An 18,843-nucleotide genomic window follows, 5' to 3' on the forward strand; every position below is an offset into this window, starting at 1 on the left:
CACTGCTTCTGATGTTTTTTGAAAGGCTTGCTTCAATTCCTAGGGATATTCTACAAAAAGTCTGGGGTGAAGGGAAGAACGAGGTCAGAAAGAAGTTGCATTGATGATAAAAAACCTGAAATGGAAGGTTCTGGAAGAATTTGTCCATGGCATCCATGGTTCCACATGCAGAGACCTCCAAAGCACTTCTGGAGGATGTCAAGTGTGTGCATGGTAGCTGGAGGGTACTGTGTGAAAGCTGACAGCATAGAGACAGGTCAGAAAAGATTTTACAAGCAAACTTAGCTTGTAAGGTGGGAAGGGCAAATCTGAAAATGCTTTAGATGCAAGCATAGAGCCAGGAAGAGTGCTAGAGCTGCACAGTCGGACAGAGAAAGTGGCGTAAAGAAGAGTAGCGTGGGATCGTCAAGAACTGTGAATCTGTGGGACCACCAGGGGGCTATACAAAAAGCACAGGCTTCATTTAAAGTAGGAGAGGCTTCATTTAAACTGAAACAGAACTTGTCTGCTGACATTTAAAGGGAGAATGTTCTTACATGAAGACTGGGGAAAGTCCAATCGATAAAGATGAGTATATTTTTGGGGCTGCAGTGTCTGAAAAGTAAGAACTCCATGTCCTCAAGTGAAGGGTCAGACAGAAGCCAATAAAACTCAAGTGACAAAAAATGGGGAGCAATGTGAACAAACCAAGTCCTGTTTTAATGGAGTATGAGAAAACACCTTGGCTGCTACAAAAGGAGAAAATCAGATATCAGAAGCAGGGGTGATACATGGATGAGGGGTGTGTGGAGGAGTGATCTGGACCCATAGCAACAACAACAACAAAAAAAAATCACAGCAGTGTTTAGAGAAATAGAATAACTGATGGGAAGGTCACCAGGATCTAGATGATAGCAGACACATTCTTTCACAGTTAGCATGGTAGAGTAAAGGCTGGAATCATAACAGGGCTGAAATCAAAAGGAACACAATAATAGCTTAATACTACATATGTAGTATGTGCAATATTATATATTCCCGTGGGGATACTTTATTATTGAATTTAATGTAAATGATCAGAGCTCATGAGACAATCAAAGAGTAGATTAAACATCTGTGTTACGTTTACATGTAGATCAGGTCAGCGTGGCTGAAAATCTGACAGCTGAACAGAAGAACACACATGAAAAATGCAGGTGCACGAGCAACACAGTAGCTATGTGCACCATAGAAGAGAAATACATGACAAAGACATTGTCAGAGATGACTGGCAGCTTGCTTTTTACAAAGCAAACAAAAAAACCATGCTGGCCCCAGGAAATATTTGCATGAGCCATTTTGTGCAGGGAAAAAAAATGCAAAGGAGCCAATGCATGCAATTGGACATAATTTCCCACCAGATGCAGTGGCAGTAATCAAGCAGTTCGTTGAGCTGTGCTACAGAATAAGAAAAGGGGCAACAACAAGGCATTTGTATGCATCTCACTCAGAAGAAACATCCTGGCACAGGGCCCTGGCAAAGATCAATATCACCCTGAGATGACGGAAGAAACATAAGCTCTGCCATGAATAGTCACATCACCTATCCAAGTGAGACCAGCAGGAAAAGTCAGCCACCTCCCTGCAGTGATGTCCACAAGTGAACAAGCTCAGTGCTGGGCTTCAAATATTTTGAATCATTAAACTTTATAACAATATTGGAGGTGATAGAATAGATATAAACCAGCAAAATTGCCATCACACACCATCATTTTTTACTGTCTGTGAATCTAATTTCCTGTTTCCTGTTTCAGTTTGTTCTTCACCTTCTTGCTATCTAGCTGGAGAACAAAACCTCACAACTAAAATGTCATGGTACCAGTGAACTGCTGACCTTGTGCAGTTTGGTAGCTGCAGGTTGATGCACCTTTCATACACTGTTCTGCTGTTTCTTCTTGTGGTTTCATGCATATATCTCTCCATTCCTTTTTCATTCATACTGATCTTATGTCTGTGGTAGATCTCTGTATCTTGATGACCACCTACATGTTACGAGTCATTGGGGAAAACAGGTTGCTTCCAGCTAGAGTTTCTTTCATACACTTTCTGTCTCCTTTTTGCTTTTCATTCATACCGCTTCTTATTTTTCCTGTCTTTCGGTCTCCTGTGACACTCCGAGTCAGAATGTGGGCAGTGGTATTTAGAAGTTTACACATCTCATTGCGTAAGACTGCTATGTCGCAGTAGGAAGTGGATCTTGTCACTAGTGTCTACAGCAGACCCACAGCCTCCTTACAGGCTTACAGACGTATCTGTGGTGGTACTCAAAAATTAAGTGGTGTGAGGGAATATCCCTGGCAACTGGGACACACTCATCAGCCATGTTAAACCGCTAGAACATATTCTGACATTTCTTTGGCCCAAGAGAACTCTCCTGCCAAGCAACTCCCAGGATCCATTAAAGTGTTAGGATGGGACAGGGACCACTTCCACTAGGCAGCTGTCACGTAGCCAGTTCATTTTGGAGATTAAGTGAGTTTAATAGCCCAGACCATCTCATGCCAGTCAGCCTCAATGCCAGAAACAGTCTGGGCACACTAGATTTATTAGCACGCCTAGTCTTCACAGGAGGAGCAGGGCTGCCATCCAAGTGCACATTGATTTCCATTTCATTTTAGCTTCCCCCTCATACTAAACTGCTTTAATTTCCTTCTTAACTTCTTTTAATGAACGTTCTCTCCCCGGGGGGTGGGCAAAAGAGAGCTGTGGCAGCTACTGGTCTCACTGAGGGATGACCAAAGACAAGGTCTGCAGGACCAAGCCTGGCCCAGAAAGCACCTGCTCCTGAGAGCCTCACAGAGTTGCTGGCTGCTGGCAGCTCTCCTCCAGCCTGACAGCAGCATGACACAGGAGGAAACTGAAATTAAAAAAAGAGCCCAGAAACCACTCCTCCTGCAGAGTAGGCTATCTTCCATCTCACTGCCTTCACGCACTGCTTTCATGCCGTGCGGTTTCCTTGTTTTCTCCTCTCGCTCTTGCTTGTGGCTGTGCTTTTGATCTCACAGCAGCAGCAGTGTGTTTGGTGGGGCAAGGAGAACTGGGCAGGAAGGTCTGGGCAGGGAGGCCCTGGCTGCTCCCATCAGGGTTGCCACACCTCAGCCTTGGCTGCTGCCCCCATTTCTCCTGCGGCTGCTTGTGGGCAAGGGCCAAGGGATGCAGCTGCTCCTCGTTCCACACGCTGGTCTGGTGTGTATTTTAGGTTCTAGAGTGCAGTTGTTTGTTAGGGATCACACCACTCCTCAGTTTATGTGTCTTAAGCAAAGCTATCTACTGTACTATGCAGCAGTTCCCTTGAAAACGTTCATTAACAAGCAAGCATGAGTGAGCAGTAGGCAGGGTAAGAGACCAAATGCAATAAAAACAGACAGTGAAAGCAAAGAGATGATAGAAGTGGAGGTCATTTTATGGGCTTTACGGTCACCCCAGAGCATGAACAAGCTTAGCTGTCATGCAGCACAGTCCGTGCCTTGATTTCCCCTCGAGCACCCTGGCTGTTCACCAGCTCCTGAAACAAGTTTTCAACCTCCACAGCTGCTCCCAGAGGGACATGATGGAGCAAGGCCAGCCATCAGCCCCTCTGAGAGAGGTCCCACTTCTAAGATGGAGCAGAGTGCCATGTGGGCACAAACCAAGTTTCCTTCTGCCACAGTCTTTGCAATCTGTCTGTGCATCTGGACCTTCATGAAGACCATCAGAAACGTCTCTATCTCTGCAGCCCAGCCAGTTCCCTGATGGCTTCTGAACTATTTCAACCATTTAAGGGGAAGCCAAGAACTTTCTGTGCATGACAAGTATTTCAGCATACGCTTTCTGAGCTTTTCCCTTCTAACTAGCCCCTCTTCTTTCCTTCTAGGCCTCCTATATTTCTCTCTGTAAACAATCTTTCATCCCAGCAATTCACAATTAAAGCCCCTGGATGCCTTTCTAGGAGGCTGTGACTAGTGAACAGTATCAAGATATCCTCTGACGACAGGCCCTTCATTTTGCTCTCAAGCCATGTGCACATGGGATGTGCTTCAGGCATCATTAATCAGCTGCTAAGATAGGAACACTGAGATCTTACGTGAAATGTTCTTGATTTGCAGTCCACACTGGAGAAGGGCCTATGTAAGTATGGATAACATAGCGCAGCAAAACTGTACGTTCCAGTCCACTCAGAACAAAAATGTTAACAAAAATGACAGGAGTCACTCCATAATTTTTCCTCATTGAATACATAGTCCCTGCGCAAGAATGTGGCAGAAAGGATGGGCACTGTCTAAGAGCACTGAATACGAATGGGATAGTGGTTTTGTGCCATTAAAATGAGTCAAGTCCTGCTCTGTCGCAGGCAGCTTGGGCAGCCATCTTTGTGAAACACTGGGGAGGATGAAGAAAAGATTTGTGAACTGAACTGAGAATAACACACACAAGGGACTTAGCAGGAGTGCTCATTTTATAGTGGTAAACATTAAGAAGTAACCTGAGCTCAACCTTAATGTACCATGCAGGGAAACACTTGGGGTGACTGACAAAGGTTGAACAGAATTCATCATCTGAAAGATGAAAAATTCACCCAGAAATGAAACGGTAGGTTTTAACAGTGCAGCAGTCTGTGACAAGGCTAAGGTTTTCAGATGTCCTTAAACTGATTTCTTGCTGCATGAAATTCTGCTTAGCCAGCCCTGAGCTAGTGGTTCAGACTGCATTTGCAGCTGTGTTGCGCAGTGAGTCAGCCAGCCGACATAGTTAGAGCAGGCTCACTGATCATGGAACACATACATTTAAATGGGCTCTCCTAGTTAGCTAGAGATTGGCGTCTTTTTATCTTTCAGGCTTTTTTTAGAATAAAGTTCCCCTTCCTGGAGGGCATGTGGAGAAGGTGATAGCAAGTGGCAGTTGATGGTGGAAGGCTGCTCTCAGTGCATTTCCAACCCCTGGGGAAATACAGTCATTGGTGTCAAGTCCTATAGGACTTTTTTCTGAATTGTCGCTATGTATGGATTTAAGAGATCTGTGGGATCCCCAGGATCTTTTAGTAGCTCTCTTTTTCCCCCTTCCAAGGAAAAATCCAGACAGAAGAACACTTCTTAGTTAAAAATAAAAGGCCTCAAAAAATTGCACAGCCAGAAATATTATCAAGTAAAACATTTCAATAAAGTTTAGCATCAGGACTTTAAGTGGGGCAAAACTTATCTGTCCCTCATCCTGTCCAAAACAGTAACTTGTATGAAATCATAAGGTTTGTGACAACATTAAAACAAACAAACAAAAAAAAAACAAAACAGATTGACCTATTTTTTCAGAGAAAGACAGAAAGAAAGTTTCCTTACCTCTTTTCCTCCCTCTGTGTTTCTGTCTCCTTGTGTTTGTCACCTGCTGTAAGTGATCTAACGCAGCTATAACTGAAGGAAGAGAAGACTGAAGCTGATGTTAGAAAGCTGCTCAACAGATGTCGGTTGGCCTCTGTGTCTCCACCTCTCCCACCGGAACGTCAGCACGGTCTTGCTGCCGGTCCAGGCTCTGCTGCAGTCTGTGAGCTTCTCTCGGTAGATGGTGATCTTCCAAATGCGTGTGATCTCAATGCTGGATGTGAAGAGAAATGAAGACCATAATGGAAGGCTATATATTGCGACGCCTGGGAAAAATGAGTGTGAGAGAGAGCCTATTGGCCATTCGGCGGCTGCTGGGAGGCCGTAACAGAACCGAAACTTAAAAGCGAGCGATTGGAAACCTCCTATGATCTCCTGTCAAAGAATGATTGCAAATTAACATGTTAGGTGAGCAGATCCAGACTACTGCCAGGCCTCTAACGAGCTGTAAGGGCAAGCTGACCTCCATTTTCTATCATGTCTTGCTGCTAAGAGGAGCCACCTCTGAGGAGTGGGCTGTGGCCCTGCCCCAGGGCCGCTCGGGGCGGCAACAAGGCTGTGCCTCCAGTCCAGGTGGGCCTTGACCACCAGGCCCAGCAGTTTAGAAATGACCACGATTAGGGCGCAGTTAAGGGGGAACCCCTGCAGCAGTGAGGATCATGTGCGCAGGGTACTGCTGAGATTTGGTGTGAGATGAGAATATTTTCTTCATCTTTATTCTCTCAGGTAACCTCCACCAGTACCACAGCTCAGCTGTTTCCCCTCTCTGTAGAGTGGAGGAGGGGGCTTTTGTGGTTTTCCACCCACATTCTGTATCTTTCTTTCTGAATCCCAGCCTCAGCCAAGGTGACGGAAACCCACTGAGCCCCAGACACAGCTGAGATTTCATCTCCGTACCACCCACTCTTCTCCTCCAAGCAGTCACTCGCCCCTTTGTCTGGAGGATGGGTTGAGAGATACAGAACCAGGCTTTCAAGGAGTAGGTTCAGAAAAACATAACTCTGAGTTTCATAAAGCACCACTAGATGTGAAAGGAATGGCACTGATCAGGCCTCAAGTTCAGCAGCTGGTTCTTTTGATGTCTCTTTGGAGAAATCACAATGCCCAGAACTTCTTGGAGACCCCTTCTGAGACATGAATTTCCTTCCAGAGACTGCTGCTTCGCATCAGCTTCTCCCAAATGCCCTTGCATGCCTGAGAACACACATACCCCTTCTGGCCTATCTGTCAGAGAAGGGCTGTCCTGGAGAAAACAGCTGAGAAAAGACAGGTTGTGACTGTAAGGCTCTGGCATGAGGGCTTCGGAAGAGGTGCTCTGAGGCTTTGAGTTGTTGCTGCAGCTCACATGGATTCTGGCTTGCATTTTGTTTCCCCAGCATGCTGTAATGCAGAAACCCTGGCTTGTTTTTGAACAGTGGGTTTATGTCACTGCAAATGCCAACCAGCAATAGCATTCCCTGAATGGGCCTGGCTTCCAAAACACATTTGGGTTTGGTGCAGATTTGTAAGGAGAAACAGGGCTATTGGGCCTCAGGTGACAAAGCTGCAGGCCTGGCCCACCCTCACGGACCTGTTCTTAGTGCAGGGATTGCTCAGAGCTGCCACAATGGCACAGTGTACAGTCTCTGTCTATCTTGCAAGTAACTTTAGGATTAGGGGTCACAGCATGCAGTGACGTGTTTGTTTCACTTTCATCCAAGCATCTCAAAGCACTTTGCAAGCATTAATTAAACATCAGAATCCGGGAGAGATGAATAGTATTAGTCAGGCAATCTTTCTTCTAACTGTAATATTTCTCATACATATTTAACTAGTTTTTAAATTCCATGCAAACCTGGGTCTCACCTTGCTGGGACAGTTGCTACACTGCATCCACAGGGAAACTTATTCAGTACCGCACACCGATCTGGTGGCAGAGTGGGAAGTAGAGCCTCAGTGCTACACACTGCTTCCCCCTAACCAGATCTGTGGCTCTCATTTGTCCTATTTTTTCCTCTTTGGAAACACTCCCCATACACCCTGCCTGGCACTCTGTGTTCTAATCCCACCACCAGCAATATTTTTCCAAGTTGGGGTTGGTGTATGGCAGATTCTTGCCAACTTTACCAGAGAGAGGCATCTTCCAGATTACGCTGAGTGGAGGTCCCAGTCTGCAGGTACATTAAAATCTCTCCAGGAATGTGTGAGAATGGGGAAAAGGGATTTCAGCTATCAGATGTTGAGAAGGACCATTTACTGATGGTAGTGGAAAGTCAAGAAACCTTCAGAGAGTCTCCAGGCAAGCCAAGTTTCCCTGCATACTGGGGAGGGGTCAGTGTGCCTGTGAGCTCTGATGGGTAAGGGATATCCAGATGTACTGCAAAATTGATGAGTGCTCAGTGACTGGAGCGAGGGAAGGGAAAGTGTTGAACACGGTGTGAAAACTGTATTGGATGTCAGTGGCTCCAAAGACAGGTAGCTTTCTCTTTGCAATAGAATATCTTCCATCTGTTGAGCTCCTTGAAGGACTTTTCTGCATCCATACATGGAGAACTAAGAAGAACAAGCAGCCCTCTGGAGAAAAGGCCTGGTGGTTTGCCCCCAGTAAAACTATACACCTCAGAAAGAAGCAAGGCTCCTGGATGGTGCTGGGGGAGATCTCTGTCAGCAGGCACTTGGAGTATATCTGAGGAAGCTTAAGCCAGGAAAAGAGAACTCTCCAAACAGATGGTACAAAGGTTGATGTACTGATCACAGTGAAAAATCAGAAAATCTCCAGAGATGTCCTTCATGAGTAAGAGGTCATGTGAGGGATGTCAAATACGATGGAGAAAGAATAGCCAGACACGCTAGGATGTCAGAGATGGCTTGGTAGTGCTGAGGAACAGAGGGACTATTGTCAACTGTTTGTGTCACTGAAAATGAGAAAGACTACAGTGAGCCTAGACATAAACAAGCTACTGTTTTGACATGCCAGAAATGCAATGGGCAGGAGAGCTGGCTGTGAGAGCTTTTAAGAAAGTGTTTGGGGCTGGTCTTGCTTACTGTGTTCATCAATGGACTTGGGAAAAAGAGCAGGAGAGAAACTGGTGACTTGTGATACACAACTGGAGGGCTCTAATCAGTACGAGGGGGGGGTCTGGTACATAATGAAAGCATCTCAGAGTATTGAAGTGGGGTGCAATTCAGTGACGTAAGCTGTAAAGTGATGCTTTTGAGCAGTAACTATGAGAGTTTTTGCCTGAAGTTCCTCAGCAAAGGAACTGTGTTTAGTAACTAGTCACTGGAAGCTGATGTGACAACGCAAAAGGTTCCAAGCAATGATTGGACCTGATAATGCAAGCCCTGTTCAGTAAGGGGGGAACTCCACCGTGCTTGGGCACTAGATGGCAGCATAAACCCGGGCCATGGGAGCAGCTGCATCCATCCCACCGTCCCCGTCGATTCTGGAGCACAGGTGATGGAGATGCAAAGCTACCAGGCTGCCTGGGCCGGCTGGCTTTGGATCTGTGGTGCTGGACGGCCCCACACAAGCGTTTGAAGGCAGCATGGGGCTGAGTGGTGGGGCTATGGGGCCTCCTTCCCTTGGAAAGTTCTTGTGGGAGCAGTGAGCACTCTGCTCGGTTTGGTGTGAAATGTTCAAGGGCTTCAGAATGCTGGGCAGGACAGTCCTGGTGGGCTGGCTGGCACTCAGCAGAGCTGGAGGGGAGTTCTGCTAGGAACCTCCGCATTGGTCAGGAAACCTGGACTGCCTTCCATGGAACAAGATGCTGCTCTGGTGATAAGAGAATAAGATGCACGTTGTTCATAGAAGAAGAGGAACGTGAAAAAGCTCAATAATGACAAATAACAAGTCCTTCCAAGTGCTGCTCTTGTGTTTTCACATGTTGTTTTTTAGAGGCACGGTGTGCTATGCCCTCTTATTGTAAGACCCTCGGAAACCCATCCCTTCAGGTGGGAGGGATGGCCATTTCAGACTACATCATATGACAGCTTTTGAGAGCTAAAGAGTATTTGTATCGAATCAGCGTATCAGCAAGACATAAATCTAGGAGCGGAAGCTCTGCAACGTGATAATGTTGCAAGAAACCTTCAGAGAATCTCCACCACATCATGATTGTCCCATATGCCTTGGATCTCAGTGTGTGGCACAAGCTACAGTGCTTACAACAACGGTGTTCCTATAGGTAGCTTGGTTTGAGGGAAACTTGGAAGACAAAATGAATGACTCTAGATGTTTTGACTTTATCCACTTCTGCATGGAAGTGCTGAAGGAATCCAAGCACAGTAGTGAGGCGTGGATTTCTTTTGCAGAATTGTTGCTGATATTGTTCCTCTCCATTTGCCAAGCGGATACAACACTCAGTGTGCTTTAGTGTCATGGACACTAGCTTTGTATTATTAAAGGCTGTGAAAATATACCAACATGACTTGGTATAGACTTCTTGTTTTCTGTTGTTTCTTTCTCAGATCATGCTATTTCCTAGCAATTGTTGAGCCTCTCACTTGAAATCTCTTAGAAATCTGGATGTAGGGCCTAGGATTTTTGTTGTCAGTGTTCGTCTTTTGTTGCTATTGATTTTTTCTTGGATAGCACTGGTCTTTCTTTTCAGAAAATATCATTCCTTTTGGAGGACTCAGATGCAAATAAAGCATTTGCATGCATAGTACTTTCTTTGCCTTCTTTAACTGCACCCCTCTGCCATAAGGGAATCCATTGGATTTCCTGTGTTTTTCTGAAGCTTTCTACTTCTGGTACATTAAAAATATTTTTCTGACTTTTAGCTGTATCCTTGGGGAAAACTGTCACATCTCTTCCGTAGCATGACGTTTGCTTAACCTTCTGCTACTGCATTGACTCCACCTGGGACAGATTTCCAGATGTGTTTGCTTTATTATATAGACTTAACACTTCTACTTCATCTGTGCTGATTTGCTATGTACCAGCTTGATTCCCTCAGTGTCCAGACATATTTTCCTACTTCCTAGAGTTGCACCAATCCATTCGTGAGTGGTAAAATTTCCCTTGGCCGTGGACAATTATTTCTGTATTGGTATCAGTTGGCTTTGGGGCATTTTTCCTTAATGTCTGTCAACCAAAACAGTTCAGTGGCCACGTCCGTCACTTTTGCTTGTGCCTCTATTTTGTCAGTAATGCTAACCTGCACAAATTTCTTTACTAGTTACAAATGCAAGACTGCAACATCTTTTAAGTTTTGGATACCATTCTTGGCCCCTTAGCACTGGCAGAATTTGTATTTGGCAAAAATACAACCCTGCCTTTGGCCTTGCAGCCGTTGTAGATGGTGTAACTTTAATAAGCACTAATCAAACACCTCAACTACCATTTGTCCTCCCTACAACAAAGAATATATTTGCACGACATGCTACAAGTAATACAATGATTGTGGGGGGTATCTCATGCATATGATTGTGTTTATGTACAGATAACTGTACATAATTTTACATCTGATCACCACTGGCTTCAGCAATCAGTTCTTGGTGAGGATTCATAAGTAATTGGGTTTCCTAGAAAATCCAGTGCTTGGCTTGAGTTTTGCATCTTCAAAGAGTTCTCAACTTTTTCTTTCTTCCATGGAGCTGCAGGGTTACCCAGGGCAATGAGCTGACCCTGCACAGGGGCAAGCAAGAAAGCCTTGCTGTGTGCCCAGAGCCAGTTCAGGGCTGGGAAGCAAGGAGTGGAACCAAGCTGCTAGTTGTTGAAGGCAACAGGGAGCCCACCTCCATCAAAATTAAATCATGAGTTACTAGTGTTCTAGGGGGTAAGAAGAAAAAGGCCCAGCGTACACATGGCATGAACCTATTTAACTGTATCAGGAAACTTGAGAATGATAAGGACTTTGGAGACATCTAAGAAAACAGCTCATCAGCATTAGGAAGGCCAATGAAATTCAGCACCACTGTTGCCAAAGTCATGTAGCCAAAGGGAAAATATAAACGGCATAACCACATCTTAGCTTTGGCTTCCTGTAACCATACCAGGTCAGGAAAGAGCCTGGGCATCATGGCAGAGGTCTCACTGAGGACACAATAAAAGCTGAAGCTCTTGGGTCGGACAAGGGCCACGCAGTGAGAAGGCTTCCTCAGTGGTCTGCAGAAATAAGAAAACCTGGCCTGGTAGTGAAGTCCTCTAATCCAAGCAAGAAAGTCTTCCTTCATAAATGCTCAGAGCTTAAGTTTCGTGCCAATGCCTCCTTGCTGGAGCAGCCACATCCCAGTAACCCATATGGGAGAAGCTAAATGTGAAACTCTTTGAGCCTTTCCTCTGAAGTGGTATACAATGACTATTCAAGCAGTACCGCAGTCCTCTTCCATGGCCATTTGGAGAGGAAGTGAGAAAAATTCTCTAATTAGGTGAAAACTAAGTGTATTAAGGACTGTGGGAAATGGGACTTGGTGGACTCACTCCTACATTTAATAAGTACATCACGAGTCTGAGGAGAATGTTAGAAAGTCCCAGCATCAGTGAGAGATCTATCAGGAAAATCTGAGAAATAAGAGAAGGAATAAATAAATCAACAAACAGGAAGAGCCAGACAGGAAAAAAAAAAGCAATACCAAAAGACACTGAATCACAGCAAAAATGAGAGGCTGAATCTGCAATTCTTTCTTCTCTAGTGACATTTAATTTCCCCTTTCCCACCATCAAAATTTCAGAAATTAACAGTCAACTTCAGCAAAGCCAAACTGTAAGAGAAAGGCAGCAAAGTCCTTAGAAGCTGCTTCATGCAGACTGAGATACTCCCAGAACCATCAGGAAGCATCCTCTACAAACACACAAAGGGACCAGAGGTTTTTGGACATTTATTTTACGTTCTCAAATAATTTCTAATAAAATAAAATGCTCAAAATGTGTAATATGTGCAGTTCTCTGTAGGATCCCTTCTGCCACTGAATGAGTGCAGGAGCAGGGCAGTGCAGGGAGTGGGAGGAGAAACTGGGCATGGGGAGAAAACACCAACGGGTTGTCAGGGAGCTGGGCTCTGGCTGCCTCCTGCTTTTGAGTGCCCAGCAGAGAAAGGCTGAGAGGGCAGTAAGGAGGGGCAAGAGCTGGGAGAGAGAAGTGAAACTGAAGCAGGCGATGGCTGCTGGCCCAAATGCTTCCAACAGCTCCAAAGCATCTGTGCTACCTGCTCCCTTATTGCAGTGGTGGCTTTCATCTTGTCTTGGTATGCAATTCCCAGCCTTTCTGCAGGTGCAGAGCTCCCACGGTCTCCTGAAATGCTCATGCCATCCCTAGACCCTCCTCAGAGGTCTGCATGTGCCCATTCCTCTTCAGCACAGCACACAGGGCTTCATCCTCCCATGCAGACCAGGCCTGGTGCCCATGCTCCAATCAGCACTCAGTCTGCTGGATTGTCTGTTTCTGGTTCTCTTCCATCTCCTTTGGCACAGTGACTGCAACTATCCGTTCCAGTGCTGGGAAGGAAGCAGGCAGACGCACCTGAAAGAGAAGAAGGGGGCAGCGTTAGGTGTTGGAGGGATGTGGCACAGTCTGGGGCTTCTTCCTGCCATGGAAGACACAGTCCTACTGCTCTCCATGACAAGGTTCCCATTGCCTCCTAGAGCCAGGGAAGACACGCCTGTCTGAGCACGCAACTTCTGGGGAAGACTGGCTCAATGCTGCCCTCTCTGCAGTGTCATGGACAGAACGGATAGAAAAGACAGGACATATTTAAGAGAGAGAGCAAAGAATGATCTGGGCAATTGTCAGACCATTGACAGGTTCAATTATATGCCAGATTTTAATAATAACTTTTCAGAGAGAATAATTACAGGCATGAAGCTTTGTGCAAAATGAGATAAGACCCAAATAAAGACAGAACCCATTCCACATCTTGCTTTAGCAAGTGACTTTCTAGATATTAGAAAAGAGGCAGAAATCATAGTTCCTGGTGGTGATAAAGTGTATTGTGCCACCTGGACAAAAAATGCAACTGGGAAATGGTATTAGTAGAATGGCATTGTAAGTGTGATCTCACACAAGGGGAAGGGACTGGGATTTTGCTGGCTGGTTTCTACCAGCCAGTATAGAAATAGTAAGCACAGGTCTTCAAAGATCAGCTGTGGCACCAGTCATTAATGGCTGAGTATGTGAAAGTGCTGATCCGTGCTGTAGATGAGCCAAAGCTGATGTTTGCAAGAAGAAAATGTCACTTAAGACCCAGATATTTCAGTAGAATGGAATAAAGAGATGAAAGATGGTGAGTGAAACAGAACAGTGCCAACTGTACATTGGTGGGTTCAGGAATTCAGAACAGGAATGCCTACTGTGTTATTAAGAGCTAAGGAAGGAATATCTGCGAGCCGCTGGTGTTTGACCCATGCAAGAAGAACAAATGTAGTATTAGAGAATGCCAGAAAAGAGAGGGAGAGAAAGAGAAGATATATTTGCTCCTCCTTATCTGCATTTTCACAAGGGATGAGCCCAACAGGGAGTTTCTGATGAAAAGGGCCTGAGAACCATCAGTGGATCTCTGTTTCATCAGAAGAGGTTTGTTTACTTCACACAGCAAGGCCATGAGATCAAATACAAATGCTGTGAGATGTTAATATTCTGGCTGGATTAGAGCTGTTTAAGCTAACAAAACTGGACATCTCTGTATCCTATTTGTGAGTGGGTTTGATCATCTTATCCTACCCCTAGGCTTGCACGGTCTGAAGGGTAACCTAGAAATCTACAGAAACTGTGGATTACTCTCTCAAATAACTATCAGTTCTAATTAAGAATGGATGATGAAGAACAAATCACAGGTCACTCTGGCAATGCTCACAGTATTTTTTTAAAGTCCATCTCGCTCCTGTTCTGATGCTGCCTGTCTTCAGCTTCCAGCCACTGGGGTTTGCTGGGAATTTGCATTACTGCTGTAACATTCCTTCTCCAGCTCAGGGCAGGTTCAAGCCCCCCAGCCCCCTTGCTGAGCTAAGCGCCAACACCTGAGATCCCTCTGAGTTGTGGGCCACCACAGCAATGGAAGGTAATTTTCACTGTTGGCCCTCTCCAAGAAGCTAGGTAGAAGCAGCTACATCACACAGAGTGCTGCATATTCATGAGACGTGCCCCTTGCCAGCAAAGAGAAATCCTGATGGAAGAATTTGCCATGAAGTTGATTTGTAAAGAAACCATGAGAAAAATGCAGAGAAACAGTGTGATTTGTCTGCACAATTTGTTTTCAGCAGCAAGCTGAGATACTGGAAGAAGTTGAGCAAATAAAGGGCAGTATCTTGCTGGAAGCGAATGGCAGAGGCAGGAAGGCTGAGCCAGCACAACAGACCTGAGTTAAGATCAGCATCCGGGAACCAACAGGCATTTGTATGGAATGAGAGACTGCTATTATATCAAAGCATCCAGGAAAACAAGAGGATACCCACAAAAGCCTGGAGGCTCACCTGCCTCAGTGTGGCTTGATCTCTATGAGAGTAAACAAGGAGCTTTTCAAGTCTGGGCTGCCGATGTCCCCTAAGACTTCCGACTCCTCCTTGGAGGTTCCTGACCTGCACCCAGTCACCAAACAAACCCTGGCACTAGCCAGACTTTCTGCTACCTGATGTATGACTTTCACCACACATCTATGCACCTTCAGTACCACAGCCAGGGACTCATTCCACAGATTTCCCCTTTCATCCTCCAGCTCAGATATTTAATTGCTGGCTCCAGGGTACCCAGAGGAAGGTCAAATAAGGGGCGATGTAGAGGAAAACTAACAGAAATGGCATGATGGGCACTTACCCTTTTTTGCAGTCCCAGAGCCAGAACACAGACCATAAGCAGGAAGAAGAGGGTGAGCATGAGCCCAAAAGTAACCTGACCACTGAAGATGGTGGGAGGGCTGGAGACCTGGGCACCTACAAGGAAGAACCACAATTAGGAAGGAGGCAAAGGTTTATTTTTCGCTGGAGCAAGACTGGACTGCTCAAACAAAGGCAAACTGGACAAGTATGAAAGGAACTGGATGGAGCAAAGGAGAGAACTGATGAGAGCTAAGACAAGACGGCAATTAGATGGGATTCAGTCAAAGGGGGGGTGAGACCAAAAAAAGAAGTGACCAAGGGAATTAACAGAGTGAGAAGAAGGGGCTGGTTTCAGACGTGCAGGAGACAGTACCTGTGATCTGCAGTCCATACTCCACTGATCCTAGTCTGCCTTCTGGGCCATATACACTGCATTCCCAGATGCCCACATCCTTTTGTGACACTTGGGGTATTTCCAAGGTAGGGCCAGTCTGGACTCGGCTGTCCTTCAGGTTGTGGGAGGTGGCCACAGTCAGCTTTTTGCCAGCAGAGGCAGAACTGAGGTGCTTCCACTGGAAATGTTCATGTCCCTGGGGATGTGTAAGGCTGCAGGTGAGCAGCAAATGAGATCCCTCGGAAACTGGTCCTTGGATGCCTGGGGTGACTACAGCAACGGAGAAAGCTACCTTCAGGAAAGTCAACAGGCAAATCCACATCTCTTCCTAAACCCTCCTTTTTCTATTACACGCCTCCTTCATTACCTCCTCTAATTTCTTTTTTCCCTCAGTCTTTCAGACAAATAACTAAGTTGCCCAGGAAAACCTCTGCTTTAAGAAGAGTCTAGTGCAGTGTAATGCCTCAAATAGAAACCTTGTTTTTCACCCTGGGGCAGGAATCTACAAGCAGGAGCAACCTAAACTCACTGCAGTGATGCAGAAGGAGGTTTATCAGAGTAGGATCCCAAAAGGATGATGAACCTACCTGTCTTTTTTCTCACCTGTTATCACTGCTAAGGTTACGTCCCTGCTGAGCATCTTGTTGCCAACAGCAACAGCGCAGCAATACCGCCCTGCATCAACCGGCCCCACCACAGGGAGATGAAGGGGGAAGCTTCTGTTGCTCTGGTTCTGCAAGATGCTCCAGTTCTGCAAGTGTCCTCCTGCAAAGTGGCTCCAGTGGGCTTTCACCACATGGATCCCAAAGGCACTGGGCAGGTAGTTCAGGGTGCATGGCAGGTCAACTGCAGAGCCAGCTGCGGCATAGACCACAGGGTTGGTTGGGCCATTGAAACCTAAGTGAGAAAGAGAGAGCACAATTTGGAGTGGTGGCTGGAAAGAGTACCATCTGGGGAATGAGGATAGGATAAGAGCTGCGAAGCTGTAACTACTGGAGTTGGTCAGTGGCCATACAAAAGGAAGCAACTCAGAGAAGCTGGAGTAGCAACACAGAGGCTGAACTCACCTAGAATTTGCAGACTGTGTGTGGCAGAAACGATTTCATTATCGGCGTATCTGAGCTGGCAGTGCCACGATCCTGAGTCACTCACGGTGGGCCGGAGGATGTAGACAGCCCCATGCAAGGAGCAGAAGGTCCCAGAGTTGAGGACTGGGCGCCCATTGTGAAACCAGCATGTCTCCACCAGACTGGCCCGGTGGCTAGAATTGCAGCTCAGCAGAAGCGGCTCATTTTCTACCACAAGTCTGGGTGGATTGAGGGTTACTGCAACCAAAAAGAAAGGAGGGAAGTGAGGGCTAATCAGAGGAGGACCGCCAAGCCCTCCCTTTGTCCACCTTCTGTCCCAGCTTTGTCCTTCAGGCAGCCCTCTCCAAAAGTGAGAGTAGATGGCAGGAAGCTGTGGGCTTTCGGGGGGCCGCTGTCAGTACTCAAAACACTGTGCCAAACAACAACCCCCCCCCCATACAGCCTCCTAAAATCAAAGTTCTCCAAGGTTTGCACCTTCTCTTACCTGTAACTACCCCCAGCTCCACCTGGCAGCTCCGGACCTCCGTGTTGTAGGTCACCTGTGCCTCATACAGACCCGCATCGTCACTCCTGACTGGGTTGATACGCAGGGAGAAATTGCCATTGCGTAAGGCAGAGTCCAAGACTGACACCCGTGGCCTCATGGGCAGAGCCGTCTTCCGCAGGCCTGTGTACTCCACCTCCAGCACCACGTGCAGCTCCTGGGGGGCACTGAGACACGGACAAGAGGGCGTAGGTTTGCTAAGAGCAAAGGCTAGATCAAGGGCTGAGGCGAGAGAGAGAGGATGTGGGAAAGCACCCCTCCCCACAAGAAGACAGAATTGTGTTTGCCTTAGCTTACCTTGCCCCATGCCGCTTCCAGAGCACGGATGTCCTGTCAGACAGCTGTTTCCTACTCTTCCCGCGCTTCCTGGGGCTCAGGTAGCAGGGCAGCAGAGTTGAACTCCCCTCTCTGGCCCACACCTTCTGCCCTCTGCTTTCCACCCCTGCTGCTCCTGGTAGGATGTTGCCTGCTGTAACGAGATGGAGGGCTGAGCAAAGGGTGGGGGGTCACAAAGTAGAGGGTGAAATCTAGCCATCTGCAGTTGAGGATGAAGGGCTTAAATAATGTGGAGGGGACAAACTCCTGGCTCACCCAGCTTCTCTGCCCTCCCTGCACTCAGTCCCTCTTACCGTCGACAGCCAGCAGAGCGAGGAGTAGCACCGGGGGCACTGGCCTCATGGTGGCCTCCAGGAGAGGTGAGAGCTGGTCTGCTCTTAGTCCGAAGCTTTCAGGGTCCGAAGCTTTCAGAGATCAGCAAAAATAAGGCACGGGCAAGCAGGTGTTGGAGTGGGTGGGTGAACCGAGTGAAGGCCAGCTGGTCTTGCTTGCTTTCGTGCTCTCTCTCCTTCTGATCAAAGCATCTCCCTCTGCACCCTTATACTGTGGGTGGGCAGCTAATTTCCTCATATCACTAAGAAGATGCGTCACGACCAAGAAGCAGGCGTAGGGCTGAGGCATGTGAGGGCAGAGCTGAAGCCAGTGAAAGAGAGGAGGGGGGGGACCAGAGGCACTGCTCTAAGCATCTTTTAGTGGAAATTCTTTGGGTCGCTGTTGTTTTTCTTACAAGTTTTGCTTCTACACAGACAATGGAAAAAGTATAGAAGACACTTCCCAGCAAGTGCTCTTCATGTTTTTCTTTCATCTCTTGCCTTTTTTGGTTTGATCTTTCCGCCTCTCACAGCTTATTTCTAATTCTTTCAGGGCTTTTCAGAACTTGTAATTTTTTTTTTTTTCTGATGATATCCCCCTCCTCTATCCTCTTCCATTCCTCAACGTATTTCGGGGCATTTTTTTCGATTAGTCAGTTTAAAGGCAGCATGAGAAAAGGGTCTGTGGTGAGTTACATGTCCTCAAGGGTCTGTGAGCAAGCTGAGGTGGTCCAAGACAAGACAAGGTCATCCACGTGGAAGTGGCAGTAGAGGAAGTGCCCAGGACAAGTGACCAGCACTGAGAAGGAGGGGCTGCACGCTGTGACACTGTGACACTGTGTGGAGAAAACATCCTTCTCCAGGACAGCTGGGGAAAATCCACCTGGGCTGTGCACTGAGAGGACTTGCTCTGGCTCCCATCTAGCTCTCGTGCTGGGCGAGCACATTTCCACTCATGTGCCTCACCCCAGGCCCCCCGTTACCTCAGAGAATCCCCACTGTCATGGCTCACACGTTCCAGCAGCCCACTGGCTCTGACTCTTTCAGACTTAATCATCCTTCTGTGTGT

The 18,843-nt window shown here is 46.8% G+C and overlaps 1 protein-coding gene across 1 annotated transcript; it reads right to left on the reverse strand.

The window, feature by feature from the left end:
* Window positions 1–12,705: 12,705 nt before the first annotated feature.
* LAG3 (lymphocyte activating 3) lies at window positions 12,706–17,805 on the reverse strand (the record flags this gene model as incomplete). Its single annotated transcript, XM_079541250.1, has 8 exons — window positions 12,706–12,813; window positions 15,100–15,215; window positions 15,475–15,765; window positions 16,099–16,392; window positions 16,563–16,820; window positions 17,068–17,294; window positions 17,425–17,596; window positions 17,757–17,805. 8 exons carry the CDS (start codon window positions 17,803–17,805, stop codon window positions 12,706–12,708), a joined length of 1,515 nt encoding a protein of 504 aa, XP_079397376.1.
* Window positions 17,806–18,843: the final 1,038 nt, after the last annotated feature.

The sequence above is a fragment of the Tetrao urogallus genome (genome assembly GCF_951394365.1).
Source record: "Tetrao urogallus genome assembly, chromosome: 1".
Taxonomy (NCBI): domain Eukaryota; kingdom Metazoa; phylum Chordata; class Aves; order Galliformes; family Phasianidae; genus Tetrao; species Tetrao urogallus.